Raw genomic sequence first — 22,572 nt, forward strand, 5'->3', positions numbered from 1 at the left:
GGAGTTTGTCTCTTTTCTTTAGATGGCTTAGGATACTTCTGAATTCCCATCAGAATCGCTCGTAATAGAAAGATAAACTAATTGTCCAGCAAACTTAACCTGAGCGTGGTAAATGCCTCTCCAAATTCCGCTTACTCTTGACAATGAGCCATATTACAAATTCTAAGGATTGCCAGTTCACATTTCTAAAAGAAGCATCGTTTGAATTTCCCCTTACAATATTATTGTCTCTCTTGTGCCATAACTTGAATTTTGTTGAAAACAAATTGCTTAGTATGATCATGGCTAATAGATACTGTATATAAAGTTTCAAAGAAAGAACAGTATGGTTATAGGAAAGGAAGTGCAGGCGTATGCCTGACTTCACGCTTCAGTTTAGTAATCAAGAAATGCTGATTATCATACGTCTTTAGTCCTTAGTTTGTAAATTATGAACGGGCATTTCATTCAGCCAATAAAAAAGCTCTAGTGAAGGTCTTATCCTTGTGTGGTTTACCAAATAAGTAGCTTAAAGTGACTGCGAGAGGAAAATATTGCTGCAGTAAAGGTAGGAAGCAATAATAGCAGCTGACTTGTAGTGAAATAGATTTGTATTTTATCCTAGTTTATGTGACTTTTCTTTCAAGGGAAACAGCGAAGGCTTATAGTAAAACTTGGAAATAAATAAGAAGGCAAAACTCTCGTTCCTACACTTACGTTATACAGATAAACTGATCGTCCTCGGTAACTATTTTAGCAAAATGAATTTTTGGGGGCTGTAAGGATTCAGAGTGCAAGAACAGGATTGAAGATTAATGGTAAAAAGAAATAAATCAAGAATTAATGAGGATGAAGAGATCATGTTAGCTACCAAGGAAATTAACCAAGTCAAGGGCTTCACATACCTAGGGACCAATATTAGTAATCATGATGGATGAGTAAAGATAGGAATGGTAGAAAAGCCAAGGCGCAAGTTTGCAGTTGAAAGAGTTTGGTAGAAATCAGAGGTAAGTCTTGGAGCTGAGATTAGGGTACTAGGAACCACAGTATTAAATTTTATCGAGTATTGCTCTGAAAAATGGATATTTTGAAAGGCCGAGGAAGATATGCTAGGTGTAATCAAAACTGAATTTGACCAACAGACAGAATTTTGACAGCAAAAATGGATAGGAATAAATAGGTGTCTGGAACAGTTTGCATAACGAATACGAAGACTTGCACAATGCAGAATTGTCGGCACAGTTGCCTGTTCCATCAACGTGATAATGGGAAATTGCTTCCTCGGCTTCTATTTCAGTTAAAACTGTGAAGCCCACTTAAGCACAATTATGAAAATAAGCATCTTTTTACCTAAGGGCTACCCGCAGATATACTTCGAGGTTTCAACCCGTCGTGTAAACTGTCGATAAAATTTTTAAAATCAATTCTGTCACTGTTAAAGAAAAACAAAGGTCAAGCTAAAAATCACCTTTTGGGATGTAAAGTTAGGGTGTCCGTTAATTCCTTTACCTGAGGAATTCCCACTGACCATTCCACGGCTTACGAATTCCAATACGCCAGGAAATAAAATAAAATAATATATATGGCATATAGTGTCTTTATATGTATATGGCATCTGGTGCCACAAGAATGTACGTAGAAGTTTGCTCCCCCTCCCCTCCTCCCGGAACAAAATCATCCTCCATGGTGCGCTTTGAAACGCAGGGAGGCTACACAAATGGTTAAAAAAAGGAACAAATATTCTGGGAGGTATCATTTCCACAATGTTTATTTAAAACAACAATCTAGATCCCAAAGCATTTTTCCAGCCATTAATGGCTATCTATTCATAAGTTTGTATACCCATGTCATTACTGAATCCTACCGCCATGATTTGTTATATTATTTATAAATTCATACTAGCTGAAACCAGTGTTATGTTGTTCCCAAAAAAACTTTGATTGTTGGCTATTCTTTGTTTCTGCGGTTTTTAAAAAGAAATAGGAAATAGAATATGCAGAAAAAGTTAGTGTTAAAGCAGTACAAAAGGAGAAAAGCTCGGTTAAGAATCGACCATTTTTTTATTGGCACAGCAAAAATAGGTGTTTTATCCTCTTTTGATATCCAGGGTCCGAAATATCTGTATAAAGTCCCAAATGATTTACAAAGTATTGTTAATCTTAAAACTTTCAAAAAGAATATAAAAAGCATGTTTTATGCTAATTATGGTTGTCAGTTGCTCTCTAGATTTTCTTTTTTTTGGATAGTTTTTGCTCAGTTGTATTTTGTGTAAGTGTGTTTATTATTTTCTACTTGCGGAGATATAAAATTATCACGTTAAGTTAGGATTTTAACAGTTGTATAAATCTGTATGTTCTCTCTTTTTTTGCTTCTGTTCATTTTACGCTGAATATTTTTGTTTATTTTACCAACGTGGGCTCCTCAGAGCTTAATGGCCAAAACCTTTTTCGTACATTTTGTTCCTCAGATTTTTTTTTCGAAGAAATTGAATTGAAGTAGGAGCCAGCCCATACGATATCCTGTAATGCCTTACAAAAACAGCCAAAATCAGCACAATTCCTAAGAAAACAGCTGTTTCTGGTGTTCCGATAAGAAAGTATGGGAGGTAGCAAAATTCCTTTAAAAACAATAATCCAGATAAAATGAGAATTTGGCAATAAAATAAGAATGTTGTAATCAAAGTAGAGCAGATAGGAATGACACCTATCTGTTCATGCTAAATAGCACGTTGTTTTCTGAAAAGAAAATCCAATTTGTACATGAGATCGATTGAGGAACATTTTGGTCGGCAGTCCATTTTGTTGTCTCTTGGTCATCTTTGGTATTAAATGGCAAACTCTGTTTTCCGGCCACATCAGGTCGAAAACAGAGCTGCATCCTTGCTAATTATATTCTATTTCTTAGCATTTGGGTAAAGATAGGGTTAACTCGTGTACATTTTTAACGTAAAACTGAAAACTTTCGTACCGTCGACAAGAAAGTGAAAGACTGGACCGGTTTCCAAATGAGGTATGCTTATCTTTATTTTATTATGCTTTATTTTATTTTACTTGGATTAAAGAAAAACCATGTTTTTCTTCTATTCATGTTTTAAGTGGATTGTAGACAAAAAATAATGTTCTCTCCCTATAGTAAAGGCTGTTGATCCATATTTTTAGCAAAATAATCCAAATTGATGCATCGCGACCAGTCTTTTATTTTTCACTAGGGTCTATTACAAAAATTATATAACCAAGTCGCCTTGTGAAAGCAAAGCAACTGGTCGCCTTGCTTTCACAAGGCGTAACCGCGCTTGTGAATTAAAAAAGTGCGTAACCGCACTTTTTAAAATTCCGAGAGAAACGCAATTGAAAAAATCCGTTTTTGTGGAGCTGAACGTATGGTGGATAGAAAAACGGATGAAACACCAATTTAAAGACGCTAGTAAGGGAAACATCTTGGTAGAATTCTGTTCCTGTTGGATGAGATTTACTAGGTCAAAATGTCGAACAAAAAACAGATACGACAAATAAGCCCGCCCTTTTTTGCTGCTAAAGTAGTTACGACAAAAGTGCAGAGTGCTTTGGTTCCTTTTCCATTTTGTTACGACAATTTTTCATCAATATTTTCTCAGGAATAGCCAAGGCTTATCTTAAGGCTCAGACGTGGCGTTTCTACCGTTTTGTACTACTTTGGTCGTTTAAAATGAATTTAATACAAAGTGATTATAATACAACTTCAGAAATTTTGACTATTTAGTAAAAAAAAGCAAGGTAGCTTATTGGGTCTTTACTGACTGCTTTTCCCCTTTCTTATATTTTGTAATGGGGGGAGGGGGTTGCAATTTCTTCTGGGAATGCTCTTTGTTCTACACTGGATGAGGAGTAGCTGTCCTGATTCATACTTGCTAAAACAAAGTTGTCGTACTCCACATTTGGAGGAGGTATAAACCTTTAGGTTAATTGCACATGTTTGATTTTTCAATATGAATAACAGGTTTGAAATCCGACAGCTTTGGGATAACAATAAACTCAACCACCCTTGCCTTAATTTTACCCTCCAAGGCAATGTTTATTTCAGAGACTGATTCGTCAGAAAACGACAGTTTGTAACCGACTCTTTTTGAGTAGTCTTGCTTAAACTAAAGTTGTTTAACTTTGGAAAATGGATCATTAGCGTATTCATAGATATTGGAGGTCTGCTGAATATCCAGCACTTTGTTCATTTGATGTCGTAACTGACTGGAGGCTAATCCCCCCCGTCAGTTACGACAATTTCCGCTTTCACAAAAGTGAAAACATGCACTTACGACAGAGTTGAATTTTTGATTTACTCAGCTGGGAGGCATCGTACAACCAAAGGAACTACACCATTAGAAAGCTCGTATAAAAAAAAAACTCTGGTAGGGTCCGTAACTCAATTTTAACTAGGGGTGTCAGTTACGACATTCTTGCTTTCACAAGGTGAAATCTGTACGGGTTTTAGGATCAGTGCGTACTTGCTGGAAGAAATGTCACCAAGACGTAAAAGACTGCAATGTTCTGAATCTAGGATTCTTTTATTTTTTCCGAACAAGGTAGGGGAATGGGAAATTCTGTACATATTAAGCTTTGTGTTAAACGGTTAAACCACAGTCTATATAATTAGTATATTCTGTCTACTGTGGGTTAAACATTGTGCGCATTTCAGTGTTAAGAATGCGTTTTGTATTTTTAATTGTAAAATTGTTGGCATTTTATCCAGAGGAATCTTTAATTTGCTGAACTCTGTTAAATTATGAATTTTAGATATAAGTAAATTTCTGTGGTAGAAAGAAGATATAGATTTGAGTTTAGCCCGTCAAAAATTCTAATTCCACATGCATTTATGCAAAGGAAGATTTTACTGGAGACACACTTTAATAGCAGGCATAATATACCGCTGAAATACAAATCCTCTTGTCCAAAAACGAAAAGATATTTTACGCACTTATTTCGAAAATGGCAAACTTTCCTTTAGGGCAGCGTTTTCTAAACTAGGAGGCGCCCCTCCCCAGAGAGGCACGAATATTATCCAGGATTGACAAAAATCATATGAAATTAAAATTGCGCTGTCACGCAAAATATCTTGACCGTTTCTTGACTGACGGGATTTACAGGCCCAAGCTGAACAAAAGCGAGGTTCGCAGTTTCAACGTAAAGTTAGCAAGATTTTACAGATTCTGTTGTATACTCCGTTCAAGGACGATCAATTAGACGATCGTCTGATACCATCTTTGCGATCAATTAGTTTCTTAGATACGCACTATAAAATTCTCCTTGCAAGTAGAAGAAGGAACTGATATAGCTGATACCGCATATCTTATTATATATCTTCTATATGTTGAAGAGAATAATATAACTGAAGATATTTTTTTTTTTGCAAACTCATTCCTGGAAAAGCCAATGCCAGTAGAATTTTTAATATAATTGACACTTTTTGTTAATGAGAAAGGCATATTGTGGAATGATTGCGTTTGGTTTTATACAGACGTTGCAAAGTCAATGTCAGGACACAAAACTGGCCTTCTAGCACTAGTTAAAATGAAAAGGCCTGATGTACTTCCGACGTAATGAATGCTCTCTCGTATCGAAAAATATGAGTGAGGAACTTAAAGACGTTTTTACAAAAGTAACAAAAATTATAAACTATATAAAAAACAATCCATTATTGCAATTTTTATCAAAGAAAATCAAAAGCGGGACACAAAAAATGGTACTTACGCATTGTATGAGCCCTTCTAAAAAGTCAAGTTTGGTTAATGCTAATAAAACAAAATAAAATAAGATGAATGTATAATAGTTTATAAACAAACTTGGGCTATATATTTGCCCATTAGGGGGGGGGGGTAAAGCATAGCATATATTAAATACGTAACCGAACCTAACCTAGTTACCTTCCCCCCTAAACCCAGGAAAACAACAGTTTAAATATCGTAAACGCAATGAAAACCACGCTTTGCATTCCATTACTCTATAGCGGTCTCTTGAATTAACCCGTCTGGTGGGTTGTTCGTGACTAGTTTCCTTGTAAAGGCCCATATAATGCGTAAGTACCCAAAAAACATGTTTAGGGATGGTAATTTAATTATTACACTGACCTGTTTGATGGGAACCTTAGCAAAATTTAGTGTTTTTAATGAAACGATGTAAGCGTCAAAAATGCATTTATTAACTAAAAAACCTTATGTGAAAGCATTCATAAAAATGGAGTTATGGAAGGCAATTCGGAAAAGAACGAGTTTGACGTGCTTCTACTTCTAAATTTAATCGCCCAAGATAACATAGAAACAAACAAAAATCCATTTGTTGAACACTTGAATGGTTTACCAATTCACTTCTCGAATTATTTTGATGTTCTTGATTCTACATAATATGCATGGATAGAGAATTCATTTATCGATGAAAAAATGACGAATTTGAATTAACAAGTAATGAGAAAGAAAGCTTGATTGAGTTATCCAGTGATACTTATTTAAAACAAAAATTTCAGAATGCATCTATACTTCAATTTTGACTAGATATTAAGAATCAATATAATATTTTGGAAAGTAAAGCGTTAAAAGTATTAATGGCGTTCGTAAATTCTTCTTTTTACGAAACATGATTTTCTGCATTAGCTAAAATGAAATCGAAACATCGTGTTCGTTTGGTTGTAGAAAAGGAGCTTCGGGTTGGCATCTCATCATTGACACCGGGATTTGATAAACTGCGCCAAAAGGCAAACACATCCATCTCATTAAAAAAAATAGCAATATAAACTCTTTTTTCGTCTTATTTGTAAGAGTTAGTCTTAATAAATTTTGTAGTACTAAAAATATTATTTTATGAAATGGAAGGGAGGCACCATACGATCAATTATTTTTAAGGGAGTCGTGGTAAAATAAAGTTTGGAAAGCACTATTCTACGGGATCTGTCAACTGGTTGCATTTCCATAAACATATTCCTTTACTGCAGCTTAGCAAATGGGCCATGGTGGGAATAAATATTATATCGAACTTCTTTTCAGTAAACTGGAACGGTAAAGTCAAAATTTAAACGCTGTGAAAAAGTTAACTGGGAGGTTTTTCTTTTGTATACGAATACAAACTCTGGTATAGTTCGTGGGCTCAGTTCCCACTGACTGTGATTTTATTTATCCCTTTTTCTTTTAATCTTTTATCACTTGAATTCTCAAACACACTGCTCCTGCGATAAGTTTTTAGCCTTATAATTGATATCCAGCTAAATTATGAATAAGTTACCGTGAATGTCCAAAATTGGTGAATGTTGACATTCACCGGTGAACGTCGGAAAAACTTTTTTTTTTCTCCTTGTATTTAGTCAGCGTTGCCAGTCAGCTTTTTTTAGTTTTATGCAATGTTTGATGGTGACAGGTTAGGTTAGGTTTTTAACCCATCTCTTGAGATTTATAACCTAGCCCAATTTTAACTTTTGCCATCAAAACTTGCATAAGACTAAAAAAACTGATTCGTAAAGCTAATTGAATCCAAGCAGAGAAAAAGGAATTTCGGACATTCACCGTTGAATGTCGGCATTAACCAGATTTTGGACATTCACAGTAACGAATATATCAAATATGTCTTTCCGTTTTGGGTACGACAACGTGTGAACAGTCTTTGTGGATCGTGCACGAAGAACTACGCAAAATGAGAGCAGAATTAATTCAAAGACTAAGGTTTTTGAAACTCCCACTTTTATTTATCTTATAAATTTGTGTCCGTAATTAGCGAGTGTCTTCTTCCGCTGTAAATCCGGTTTAGATCATAAGACTTGTAAGTGGCATAAACATGGAACAGTGATTTCTTGGAATAATAAGAAGGGCATGTGCACTTTTACCTTTGAACGGCTGTGATTTTATACGACACACTGCGCCGTTTCCTGCAAGGTGAGTTACGCCCACTTGTTTTAGTTAATTCCTAATTTTTTTTTTTTTTTTACAATAAATCAAAATAATTCCCTGCATACAAAAAAAAAAGATTTAGGATTTTAAATTCTCGTAAATCATGTGACTGGAAAATTACGTTGTTAGATAATTGATAGATCAACTGATAAGTTCTATTATAAGTTTTCTTTCAACTTTCCATGTTTAGTCCGTCTTTGGATTCTCTTTCAAAATGATGAGGTAGGATAGTATATTTTTCTATTAGTATAGCATTAAAAGATAAACTTTATAATGTCAGAAGTCTTTTGCTTAATGTAACTTTTTCCTTGGTTCAAGTCCACAGGGATCATCCCAAACCAAATACCATCAAGGTATACGAGTAAGCTTTCGCTGAGTTAAGAGGATTTCATGGAAGTTTCTTTTGGATCTATTCTCTGGTTCCATAGTTTATTTATCCTTAGAACAATATAGACAGGTGACATTGAAGCTGTAAAAAAGGATCATCAAACTTAGACATCCACTCGTTATTGATAATATTTACCTGCAAAACAGATTATAAATAGTGGTTAGTTTTTCAGGGTATACAATTTTTCGGGAACACGCAAGAAAAACAACTCAAAAACATTTAGATATTTTTCTAAAGGCGACTAATGATAAGCTAATTGGTTTTTTTCCCAATATGCATAGATAAACACCTTGAACATTAGAAAAATCCGTACTGGGTACAATTCCTTATTAAAAAAAAAGAAAAAAAAAGATAAGCTGGATTGAAACATTTCGGAATACAAAAAATGAGATAATTTAAAATAAGAACACTAGCGTATTTATCCTTTGAAATGTACAGATATAACGGAGTGACAGAGATAAGGTCAGGAGAGAGGGAGTTAGAGACAAGAAGAAGAAGAGAGAGAGAAGTTTCCGGAAGTAAAAACCAACTGTGAGATCTCGAATTTAGCAGAGGCATTGATATATTAAATACCCCCGGAACACTGTGGCATTAGTTTGAGACTAACAAGGGATGTTTGAACTTCTGAACTATTTGATTAGATGAAGTGAGTGAATTTAAACCCGACAGATTTCTGATGGGGACTAAGTTAAATGTGCTTCACATACAAACTCATAAGTTGGGAAGGCTAGAGGTAGTCTAAGCGTGGTTAATTTATTGTATGGAGTCAAACTATTTAATGGGAAATGAATGAATTGTCCAATATGTTTCTAACTTACCAACGGTATGGGTATGGGGTATTTAATAAAATGGTGTTTTACGAGCTTATTGCCAGAGTATGAAAGACATATGTCCCTCAGTATCTAAATAAGAGTAAAAAAGGAAGAGTAAAATTATGTCACCTCGTTTTGATGAGATACTACTGTAGGATTATGTGCCAAGTTGGGCAACTGTATAGCTCAGCTCATTTCTGGAATTAGATATAACTACAGCCAAGGCCGTATCTTGGGGGGAGGGAGTTTGATCCCCCCCCCTCACTCCCGAAATTTTTTTCTGACTCGTAAAAATGTAACAAAAATGAATGTAAACAAATTTTTGATGTGAATTTAAAGTTTTTTTTAAAAATGCCTCCGAAAAATCATTTTGGAGCCCCCCCCCCTCCCCACCGAAAAAAAATCCTTAATACGACCACGACTAAAGCTAGAGTTTTATCACTTGAAAGTAAGGAGTAGTGTTAGAACTTTAAACAAAAATAAACTTTTGTGTACGCAGGGCTGTCTCCCCCTTAAATACACTCTTTGCTTTATAGTTTGACTATTGCTTTCTATCAAGTATTTTAGAATTCAATAAATATAGACAGGGGGTAATAGAAAATGCTTTTACCTTTTAACATGTTTCAAGGTCGACAGTTTACTATCTGAAGAAGATAAAACCGAAATAATTTTTTTTCATCATTGAAAAATACTTTTTATGACGCTTCTCCTGTGTTCAAACATCCATTCTTAAAACATTGAGATACAAAAGTCAAAATTTCGCACGAAGGATGGGGTTTGAGGGGTGGCAGACTCCACAGATATATAATAATTATTGTTCGTTCGAGTTTCGATATTGACCTTTACTTCCATCGACAAAAAACTTTTTAAAATAAAATTTCTATTGGTGTTTGTTTAGCAAATTAAATCTGAGGTATACTAACTATAAGCGGACCTGCTGGGTCATTCAGACCCTTGTCCTTGATAAGAAGGACCTCTCATGGACCTCGCTTTAAGTTGCGCTTTTTGGAGCATCAGTTTCCCGACCCCCCCCCCCCGTTCACAAACACACGAAAATATCTACTCCCCTAACTAATAAGACGAAATGAAAATAAAGAGAAACGGGTAGGATATTTCAAATAAGACAGTGGAAAAAATAAAACTAGTAATAATAGAATTCCTAATATTTTGGCTTCATATCCGGAAACCTTATCAACGAAAAAAAAATTAAAATAAGCTAAACAAAACACAAAGAAAAGGAAAAAAACTAAGCAAACTCACAAACGATAAAAACGCATCTTAATAATGTCCAATACGAAAATGTTCATCCTGCAATAGCACCACAACAAACACAAGAATAGGGAAAGAGGTACCATTTTGCTTGCTGCCATAGCAATTTCTACATTATTCTATAGAAGCTCTACACCTTTTCAAAGAGATTCAGAGCTCCCTCACATAATGGAATTTGAGGGTCGATAAAGTGAAATTATGTCACTATTCTAGTTTTTTTTCTAAACCAGTATTGCCTATAACTTAATAAAGGGTTAAGGGGATTCGCAATTACGAGTGAAGATAGTACGAATTGCTTGTGAAAAACCCCGGATGAATTAGTTGAAAATAAAGTTTTAACAAGAAATGTCTGAAAAGTAACGATAGAATGACATTGTGACTTGACCTTGCTTTACTTCTCCGATTTGGTCTGTATAATACACAAGTAACGCTTGAAAAGTATTGTCAATTTAAAATCGGATCTAACGTTCCCTTCGTTCTCCCATTTCTGAGGGCAGGGGAGGGTCGGAGAGGGGGAGGGGGAGTCAATTATGGATGTAAATCTAAAAAATACTCAGAATCAAAAATAAATGAGATCTGCCTCAAGGGGAAAGCTCAGTAGCCCTTCGTTCCCCCATTTCTGTGGGCAGGGGAGGGGGAGGGGGAAACAATGTCTCAGGGAAAAAAAAAAATACTCAGAATCGAAAAAAAAAACGAGATATGCAGCCAGGTGCAGGCTCAGAGGCCCGTCAGTCCCTCCTTTCTGAAGGCAGGGGAGGGGGCGATCTGCCTCAAGGGGAAGGCTCAGAGGCCCTTTGTTCCTCCATTTCTGAGGGGCATGAGAGGGCGGGCGTCAATTTTGGAGGGAAAACCAAAAATACTCAGAATCGAAAATAAACGGGAATCTGCCTCAAGGGGAAGGCTCAGAGGCCCTTCGTTCCCCATTTTCGGCGAGCAGGGGCGGGGGGGAGGTCAAGTTGGGAGGGAAAACCAAAAATACTCAGAATCGAAAATAAATTAGATCTGCCCCAAGGGGAAGGCTCAGAGGCCCATTTGTTCCCGCATTTCTGAGAGCAGGGGAGGGGGAGGGGGGAGTCAATTTTGGAGGGAAAACCAAAAATACTCAGAATAGAAAATAAATGAGATCTGCCTCATGGGGACGGCTCAGAGTCCCTTCGTGCCCCCATTTCGGCGTGCAGGGGAGGGGGTGGAGTCAATTATGTAGGGAAAACCAAAAATACTCAGAATCGAAAAAAAATTGGATCTGCCACAAGGGGAAGGCTCAGAGGCCCATTCGTTCCCCCATTTCTGAGAGCAGGGGAGGGGAGGGAGGAGTCAATTTTGGAGGGAAAACCAAAAAATACTCAGAATTGAAAATAAATGAGATCTGCCTCAAGGGGAAGGCTCAGAGGCTCTTCGTTCCCCCATTTCTGAAGGCATGGGAGGGGGAAGGGGAGTCAATTTTGGAGGGAAAACCAAAAATACTCAGAATCGAAAATAAATGAGATCTGCCTCAAGGGGAAGGCTCAGAGGCCCTTCGTTCCCCCCATTTCTGCGGGCAGGGGAGGGGGAGGGGGGAGTCAATTTTGGAGGGAAAACCAAAAATACTCAGAATCGAAAATAAATGAGATGTAAGAAATGTCCTTCTAATTTTAGATTTAATATCAAGTTGCTATGAATTTGGTCGAATCCGGCTTAAGCCAATGTTCTTTCAGAGTATATTTCTGATGAACTAATTTTGTAACCCTCTCTCTTTTTAAGACAGTTTCCTTATTTTGCAATACACCCTTTCTTAGAAGGTTTGAATTTAGATACGTTTGTTGACAGAACATATCCTTTTATATAGCATGAGATTGACCATAGAATGAGTTGGGTTTTTGGCTTTGCGCAAGCTTTTCGTATGCATGCAGAATGTAAGTCTAATATGTTCCTTGCTCTTTCTTAATTTTATTATGTTAAAATCTTAGTAAATGGATATATATATGTATACATATATATCCCATTCTTTAATATTATTATTAAATTCCTTTAAGCAGGAACATATTAGTCTTAATATGCTAATTATTATGCTTGCTTTCCTTAAATAATAATAAAAACTTTACTTCATGCAATTATAGAACAAGAATTGATCTTCGATTATGAATCATAATTATTGAACATTGAGTTTATATGAAATAACTATTAATTATAAAGTTCTCTTCTTTAATAATAAAATCTTAGTTTTTCTTATACCTGTGTTGTCTTGTATATTTTATTACGATAATTAGGATTTTATCAAGATTTCTCTCTCACTTGGTTCATTTCGTCTATTGAGGCTTATTTAGGGGTTCGTGGGTATCATGGCTGTGTTTGGACATGGAGTCATCCCCAGGAGCAGAGCCCCCCCTTTTACAAAATGGGGGCAGCGGAACCACGATGTTAGTCAATTGCATTAAAAGCGTCTATTTTTAACGCTACGATTAATTTTGAGGGAGCAGAATCTTGATTGTAAATCCTTTTTGTTTATTTATTAATACTTAAATTAACATAATTAATTGAATCCCTTTAATATTTCTTCACCTTTACTGCTTTCCTGTACGTTTATGCTTTTTTTTTAGATTTATAAAAATAAGACTAACCGCAATAATAAAAACAGTCAAATAATATTTGGATATTGCTCAATTTGGTACCCTCATAAAGGAATTGTTGGTTGGTCGAGTATAGATAGTTGCCTTTTCCTCGGTTCCAGTTCACTCAAACAGGATTAGTTGGTTGCTTAAGTTTGGTAAGCTATAATTAATTTCTCCTTAAGTAATGTCCCTACCTCGGGAAAGTGATAAACCGGAAGCCTCAGCCCTTGGGCAAGCTTCTAATCTTAATACAGGAGCTACGCCAGCTCCAGTACTCCAACATGTAGCTTATAGCATTATCCATTGTCCATTATAAAAAGAAGCTCATTAAACCTCTGCTTTTCTTAATAAAATTTCACCGACCAAAAACATTTAACATATTATGCAAGTTAGAAATGAAAATAATGAGCCGGTCGTAGGATTTTATTTTTATGCGTATTAATCCAGAATTTGAGAGCTACTATTCTTTTGTTAAAAATTTTCCGGGGCGTGCATGCCTCCTTTCAGTTATTGATTTATTTAAATAAGAGGCCTTTGAACAAAAATTATATGAGAGGATAAGAATATTTATTCGCAAAAAAAAAAGGATTGCGCTGATATTACACAAATATTTCAAAATGATAGATTGTAAAATAAGACTTAGTCTTTTAGGGGATTTTTGGGAGTTGACAATTGCTTTTCGCCGTACTCCTAAATTTCAAAAAGATGGAAGGACTAGACAGTCCCTTTCACTTTCGTGAAAGGAAGTTAGAATTTTGAACCAAGGCTTAGGATTAAGCAGGTTTAATGACGGATTAGCATATAGGGGTGTATTAGTGATTTCAAAAAGTATAGATTGTAAGCTAGTTACTACAGAAAATATCTCAATTATTGATGGCGATAATTTAATTATTGTTCCAAAACCAGAATATGAAGAATTTCTTACTACGTTTAACTTTAAACGTACAAAAATAATTGTTTTCCGAGAGCTAGTTCAATTGCTCTTAAATAGTGACAATTGCTTTTCTAAAGAAGCGTATGACCGATGTAAAAATAATTTAACGGGTTTTAAGCCTTGATGAACCACTTGAAACATAATTTAAATTACCTGAGCAGTTTAGAATCACTCATTAAATGGCTTTGTGATAAAAGAACATTTATATGCTGAAATCCAATATAGTAGAGGAAAGGGCATATCTTTTCCCTTCTCCTCTTTTCCTTATAAGGAAACATTCTGTCAGTAAAAATGAGACTCTTAATAAAGAAAATATTCGATTTCTAATTAATTTACGTACAATTAATAATAACATGGAAGACAGCCTTCCTAATTCCTTGAACTTCTGACATTTTAAAAATTTGTCGAAAGGAATGTTCTATAGTGAATTTGACATGCGCAGTGTTTTTTTTTCAAATTTCCATTGATGAAAGGTACCAAAAATTACTTTAGTTTTTATCACCTTTAACTGGCCTCAGCCATTGCTACACAAGAATACCATAGGGAAGTGTATTTGGGCCAAAAACTTTCACTAGCTTCATGGATAAATTATTTCTAGAAAGTAACCGTTCCTTCATTTTCATTTATTTAATGATATATTTACTAAATAAAACCTAACCTAATGAGCGTTTATTTCATGTCAAGATATTTTTCAGGCGTTTAAAAACTCACAACAATTAGTTATTAGCTTCTAAATCATAAGTTTTAAAGAACATATTCCAGCATTAAGACATATCGTGTCGCCTGACAAAATTAGACCTCAAGTATCCAAATTGGTTGCTATAGAAGAACAGAAGGGCCTGAAAATATTCCTATTTTTAAATTATTTGTTGACTCCTCTGAAAATGGAGTCGGGGCTGTTCTTTATCATGAAAAGGATGACGGAAGGATGGGAGTCGTGTGTTTTTCCTTTTAGTAGAGTTTTCTCTAAACCATTTTCCAAGCAGTCTTCTATCGTTAGGAAGCCATACGGCTTATATAAAACTCTGAAGAGCTCTCAGATTCAGTATTATTTGGAGAAGATTGTGTAATATTTATGCGGATGTTAAAAATTTAGATATTTATGTAAAGATCGGGATTTCTCTAGAAAGATGTACCCGATGTCATTACTTATTATGGATAATCCTTTATTTACGCATGAAACATATTCCTGAGATTAAGATGATACTTAATATTTTATCGAGGCCAAGTCGAGAGATTATAGACGGCAGTCAGACCTTATATCTGGTTCTTAACGAACTAGAAATTTTAGCAGCGGGCATTTTTTTTATTAGTAATCCTAATGTAGATTACTTAGGTCTGCAAGCTGAGGAATTAAACCACGGACAATTACGGGATCCCGAGACGAGACTTAATAGTGATTTATTGAAAGAGCCAAATGTGTCAAAAGACAACCGTGCTCAAAGGAGGAGCTCCATAGTTGATAAGCCCGCTAGGTCATAAGTGGATACTGACCCCACATTCCTGGTGTGAACCAGGGAACCAGAAGGACTGGCCAATCCGCGGAGAGCATAGTGTCTACCGAATTTTTAATTTTGATGATATGTATATTGAAAAAAAAAGAATATGATATTTGATAAAGTCTCTTCATGGTTCGTTCCTATTATTCAAGTGTTATTAAAAGATTGATGACGTTCTGTATAGAATAAAATGTGCTCCGAATAACCATTCTATGCTAAACCAAAAAGCGCACTCTTAACCATCTATTTTGATAAGTTTGCCTAGAGTGATGATTCCAGGCAACTTAAAATTATTTCATGATTATTTATTGTTCAGTAGCCAAACCGGCTACGAGAAAACGTTGTGAAAACTCGACAGTTTTGTGTTTTTGAAAATAAGGCCTTCGTTATTAAGGAATTTGTTGGTAATTTTTAATTGTGTACCGCGTAAATAATAAACAGAAAAAAAAATATGCATATACATATATACATTTATTTAAACCTCTGAGAAAAAAAGTAAATGACTAAATTGCATTTTTGTTTGGGAATTGACGGATAATTTAATTTAGTTAATTATGCTATTGTAGCAAAAGGATTCCAATATTATTAGGAAACCACAAATACATAAGACGAGAAGTTTGATTCCAAATTAAGAGTGAACTGGTCAACTGAGTATGGTCACTGAATAAAAATATAAAATTGCAATTCATTAGAATTGATCTTTTCTTGCTTTCTTCTCTTGCCCTTAGCCCAACGGAATAGATGTAGCTAGTACTTAACTTAGAAAGACGGTGACGGATTTAGTTGTGATAGATGGTTTGGTTATGTTTTAGCTTGATGTTTGGGTTATGTGTGATTCTTCCCTAGTTACTGAGTTTCTATTAACTTTTAAGCACCAATTAATATAACAATGTATGTAATAATTGAGCCTTTTACTTATAAGAAAAATGATAGTCGTTCGTTGTCCTTATTCTGTTAAATGGCCTTGAAGAAAAGAAAAGGGAATCGTGTTGTAAAAAAGGTTATGCGTTCCTTAATGACACGATAAGGCACGATCGTAGATGTGAGGAAAATAGACCCAGTACCGCAAATGATAAAATATTATTAAATCATTAAAGGCTAGTGAACAGAAGCTACCTTCTGCTGATAATCTTCTGTCTATTAATGGTCTTACAATTTCTTGGTCACTTACTCATTCAATAGCATTGCAGCCTAAAGTTCAATTGATTTTCTATTGCTGTATACCAATTATGTATTTAATTCTGTGTTTCTCTGTTTCTTGTCTCGTGATTTATCCGTGTAAAGGCCAGCGCCATTGAGTGGGAAGACCATAATAGTTTTCTATAGTTATTTGAAGATATCAGCATAATAATATCTTTAAAAACATTTACGCAAGCTTATATTACAAGGTCGGATTTGTAAGAAATGTCCTTCTAATTTTAGATTTAATATCAAGTTGCTATGAATTTGGTCGAATCCGGCTTAAGCCAATGTTCTTTCAGAGTATATTTCTGATGAACTACTTTTGTAACCCTTTCTCTTTTTAACACAGTTTCCGTATTTTGCAATACACCCTTTCTTAGAAGGTTTGAATTTAGATACGTTTGTTGACAGAACATATCCTTTTATATAGCATGAGATTGACCATAGAATGAGTTGGGGTTTTGGCTTGGCGCAAGCTTTTTGTATGCATGCACAATGTAAGTCTGATATGTTCCTTTCTCCTTCTTAATCTTATTATGATAAAATCTTAGTAAATGGGTATATATATACATATATATCACACTCTTTGATATTATTATTAATTTCCTTTAAGCAGGAACATATTAGTCTGAATATGCTAATTATTATGCTTGCTTTCCTTAAATAATAATAAAAACTTTACTTCATGCAATTATAGAAGAAGAATTGATCTTCGATTATGAATAATAATTATTGAAAATTGAATTTATATGAAATAACTATTAATTAGAAGGTTCTCTTCTTTAATAATAAAATCTTAGTTTTTCTTATACCTGTGTTGTCTTGTATATTTTATTACGATAATCAGGATTTTATAAATATATCTCTCTCACTTGGTTCATTTCGTCTATTGATGCTTATTTAGGGGAACTGGGGTATCTGGGCTTAGTTTGGGCATGGAGTAATCACCCTTATACGAAGCCCCCCCCCCGTACAGAGATCTGCCGCAAGGGGAAGGCTCAGAGGCCCTTCGTTCCCCCATTTCTGAGGGCAGGGGAGGGGGAGGGGGGAGTCAATTTTGGAGAGAAAACCAAAAATACTCAGAATCGAAAATAAAGCATGATCTGGAACGATTTTCAAAATCAAATTTAATTTTCATTGAATACTTTTCATTTAAACTTAAAATACGCTAAAAGATGGTTCTCGTGAAACTATTGCAGTTTCTACAAAAATGAACGATTTTCAAAATCAAACTTAATTTTCATTGAATACTTTTCATTTAAACTTAAAATACACTAAAAGATGGTTCCCGTGAAACTATTGCAGTTTCTATAAAAATGAATGAATTTCAAAATCAAATTTAATTTTCATTGAATACTTTTCATTTAAACTTAAAATACGCTAAAAGATGACCCCCATGAAACTTTTGCAGTTTCTCTAAGAATGAACGAATTTCAAAATCAATTTAATTTTCATAGTGCTGTACTGTGGTACGAATTGCTTGTGAAAAAAAACCAAATGAATTAGTTGAAAATAAAGTTTTAACAAGAAACGTCTGAAAAGTATTTTTTTTTGGGGGGATGGGGGGGGGGGGTGGGGGCGATGACAGATTGTTTTAGTTAAATGGAGTCGAGTCGCACGAGGGTTCAGTAGCACGTGGGTTCAGTTGTATGGGGTTTCGGTTATACAGGGGTTCAGTTACATGGGGGGAGTCAGTGGCACGGGGGTTTAGTTAAATGAGGCTTGAGTTGCGCGGGAGTTGAGTTGCACGAGGATTCAGTTGCATGGGGGTTCAGTTACATGCGGATCCAGTTACATGGGGATTAGTTAAATGCGGTTGAGGGTCAATTTTGGAGGGAAAACCAAAAATACTCAGAATCGAAAATAAACGGGGTCTGCCTCAAGGGGAAGGCTCAAAAACCCTTCGTTCCTCCATTTCTGAGGGGCAGGAGAGGTGGGGGGTCAATTTTGGAGGGAAAACCAAAAATACTCAGAATCGAAAATAAATTAGATCTGCCTCAAGGGGAAGGCTCAGAGGCCCTTCGTTCCCCCATTTCTGAGGGCAGGAGAGGGGGGGTCAATTTTGGAGGGAAAACCAAAAATACTCAGAATCGAAAATAAATGAGATCTGTATCAAGGGGAAGGCTCAGAGGCCCTTTGTTCCCAAATTTCTGAGGGCTGGGGAGGGGGAGGGGGAGTCAATTTCAGAGTGAAAACCAAAAATACTCAGAATCGAAAATAAACGGGATATGCCTCATGGGGCAGGCTCAGAGGTCCTTCGTTCCTCCATTTCTGAGGGGCAGGAGAGGGAAGGGCAGACCTAGTTTTTTAGATGTTTATTGGTGTTATACTCCATGGATTTATTATTTAAGAAGTTAACTTTAGTATTGCAAAGTTTCACTTGCCTGAAATCATAAATTAGAATATTTAATCGTTTGTTTGTTAATGTTTAGAAATAGTTGTTGAAGGTTTAATCGTGTGTTACACTCCTGGGGTTTATTATTTGAGAAGTTAACTTTAGTATTTTGTGGTTTTACGTGCCTGAAATCATGAATTAGAATATTTAATTAGCTGTTTGGGTTTTCCAACATAGTTTTTTAGATTTTCATGGGTGTTAGGTTCCTGGGATTTATTATCTGAGAAGTTAACTTTAGTATTTCATGGTTTGACTGGCCTGAAATCATGAATTAGAATATTTAATTAGCTGTTTGGGGATTTTCAGACCTATGTTTTTTAGGTTTTCGTGGAGGTTTGTCTCCTGGAGTTTATTATTTGAGATGTTAAATTTAGTATTTTGTGGTTTTACGTGCCTGAAATCATGAATTAGAATAGTTAATTAGCTGTTTGGTTTTTCATACCTAGTTTTTTAGATTTTCGTGGGTGTTAGGTTCCTGGGATTTATTATTTGAGAAGTTAACTTTAGTATTTCATGGTTTGACTTGCCTGAAATCATGAATTAGAATATTTAATTGGCTGTTTGGGGATTTTCAGACCTAGGTTTTTTAGGTTTTCGTGGGTGTTTGTTTCCTGGAGTTTATTATTTGAGAAGTTAACTTTAGTATTTTGTGGTTTTACGTGCCTGAAATCATGAATTAGAATAGTTAATTAGCTGTTTGGGTTTTCAGACCGGGGATTCCCCACTGGTTCCTACACATTGCAAAAAAGTGAGCAGTACGAAAACTCCACGTTTTGAACCAGACAGGTTTTTTAGACAACACCCAGACTGGTTTTTTAGACAACATCCATTTTTTGGGACCAATCAGAGAAAGTGAAGGTTGCTCAATGTACGATAACTTGATTGGTGATTGGTTACACACCGCGACGGCTCATACATAGTGAGAGAGACATGCAAAGTCGACATGGATTTATTTCATTTTTTAAGGTTAATTTAGCCGAGGTCACGGGCGCGCCCGTAACCTCGTCTAAATTAACCTTAAAAAAATGAAATAAAGCTATGTCGACTTTGCATGTCTCTCTCACTATGTACGCGCCGTTGCGGTGTATAACCAATCACCAATCAACGTATCGTATATTGAGCAACCTTCACTGTCTCTAATTGGTCCCAAAAAATGGAAGTTGTCTAAAAAACCAGTATGGGTGTTGTCTAAAAAACCAGACTGGTTGAAAACGTGGAGTTTTCGTACTGTTCACTTTTTTGCAATGTGTAGGAACCAATGGGGAATCCTCGCTCGTTTGGAAAGGTGCCAAGGAAAGGCAAGCAAATAGTATGTAGTTTAAAAACGTGTATAATCACGTGTAGAGGTAATAGCATGTAGTTTCAAAACGTGTTTAATCACGTGTAGAGGTCCCATAGAATGAAATTTCTGTATTGGGCATGCAAACGGCGAATTCAAGAATGAGTTTTTTTACTTACTTAGAATTTTGTCATACTTTCTTGAATGAAATGTCTTTTTTTGTATCCGAGACGTGAAATCAATAAAGAGTTTGTTACTTACTTTCCTTTTTTTCTATAATTTCTTGAATAAAAATATTCCTATTGTGTATCCAAGAGGGGACTTCAAGAAAGAGATCGTTACTTACCTGGAATTTTCTCATAATTTCTTCAATAAAATTTCAGTATCGTATTCTGTGTCCAAGAGGGGACTTCAAGATAGAGATTGTTACTTACTTAGAATTTTCTCATAATTTCTTGTATGAAATTTCTGTACTGGGTATCCAAGAGGTGTATTCAAGAAAGAGTTTGTTACATACTTACAATTTTTTTTATAATTTCTTGAATGAAATATCTGTATTGTGCATCCAGGAGGAGAATTCAAGAAACAGTTTGCTACTTACTTACAATTTTTTCATAATTTCTTGAGTGAAATTGCTGTATTGTCTGACCAGAAAGCGAGTTCAAGAAAGAGTTTGTTTGTAATGTTTTTCATAATTTCATGAATCAAATTTCTGTGTTGTGCAACCCAATAGCGAATTAAAGAAAGGGTTTGTTACTTATTTACAATTTTGTCCTAATTTCTTGAATGAAATTACTTTTTTGTTAATCCCTGAGGTGAATTCAAGAAAGAATTTGTTACTTACTTATTTTCAAATTTTTCATAGATTCTTAAATGAAGTTTCTGCATTGTGTATCCAAGAGGTGACTTCAGGAAAGAGTTTGTTACTTGCTTACAATTTTTTCATAATTTATTGAATGAAATTTCCGTATTGTATATCCAAGAGGTGAAAACAATAAAGAGTTTGTTACTTACTTGCGATTTTTTCATAATTTCTTGAATGAAGTATCTGTACTGTATATCCAAGAGGTGAAATCAATAAAGAGTTTGTTACTTACTTACAAATATTTTCATAATTTCTTGAACGAAATTTCCGTATTGTGTATCCAAGAGTTGACTTCAAGAAAGAAATTTTTACTTACTTAGAATTTTTTCATAATTTCTTGAATTAAATTTCTACATTGTGTATCTAAGTCGTGTAAACAATAAAGAGTTTGTTACTTACTTAGAATTTTGTCATAATTTCTTGAACGAAATGTCTTTGTTTATCCAACAGGTGAATTCAAGAAAGAATTTGCTACTTACTTACAATTTTTTCACAATTTCTTCTATGAAATTTCCGTATTGTGTATTCAAGAGGTGACTTAGGAAATAATTTGTTACTTACTTACAATTTTTTCATAGTTTCTTAAATGAAGTTACTGCATTGTGTATCCAATAAGTGACTTCAGGAAAGAGTTTGTTACTTGTTTACAAAAGAACTATTCTAAATAATATAGACGGGTTAAGCTTAAAGATATTTATTACTTAAACGTATTAACAGATTTTTTTTGAGAAAAAAAAACAAAAAAAACACAACAACAAACATTTACATAAAAATAGTACTTAGAGTTCACTCTTAAAAATCCACAAACGACGGTCCCATGATATAGAATAGTTTTTACCATGTATTATGGATTTATCACAATCAGGTATGTTCTTAGGTATCTAATGTGCCAAGAACCTAACCTTGTCTTCAGGACGGTGATAACCTCCAACAAATTTAGGGCACTTAAACTCTTCTAGATTGAAAAGGGTAATCCTAGGATCAGACTTTTGAATTAAAACTTTATCTGTAGGTAAATTGCTCTTTACGTATAGCGTTTCAATACCGAAAAAGCTTCAAATTTCACCGAGTTCCTCCTGAACATTTCTCAGTTCCTGACCAGCATTATTAAGTGGTGTAATCACTCTATCGTAGAATCTCAGTCTGTTTATATGACGTAATGTAGTACTCCACAAGCTTTTATCATACTCAAACATGTTATAGTTCACTATCCAATGATAACAGTCAATTTCTTCGAGTTCCATAGACAATAATAAAAATTCACATTCAAATATAACACCACAAGATGATTTTTTCAAACTGATAAATTCTGTGTCATACAGTCCTATCATCTTGGAAGTTATTAATGTAGTTGTTAAGCAGAAAAATACTTCATCAAACTTTTATATCTTTGCTCAAGGTTGAATGGAGTTATGGCTAGGGGGATGAGCTCTAAAGCCATCTGAATTCATTGCGGGGAGGAGTCATAAAACCCTTGGAAGT

General features: G+C 35.0%; 1 protein-coding gene across 1 annotated transcript in view; it reads left to right on the top strand.

Moving 5' to 3' along the window:
* Nucleotides 1-8,078: 8,078 nt before the first annotated feature.
* The window catches only part of LOC148938632 (neprilysin-1-like), a gene marked incomplete at its 3' end in the record, with an annotated part of 53,255 nt that continues 38,761 nt past the window's right edge, over nt 8,079-22,572 (top strand). Inside the window, exon 1 of the mRNA XM_089107652.1 lies at nt 8,079-8,101. Coding sequence (XP_088963778.1) covers nt 8,094-8,101 — 8 coding nt within the window. The remainder of the gene's footprint in view (nt 8,102-22,572) is intronic.

The sequence above is a fragment of the Artemia sp. Qi Xiang Cuo genome, unplaced genomic scaffold (assembly GCF_049724085.1).
Source record: "Artemia sp. Qi Xiang Cuo unplaced genomic scaffold, ASM4972408v1 HiC_scaffold_3070, whole genome shotgun sequence".
Taxonomy (NCBI): Eukaryota; Metazoa; Arthropoda; class Branchiopoda; order Anostraca; family Artemiidae; genus Artemia; species Artemia sp. Qi Xiang Cuo.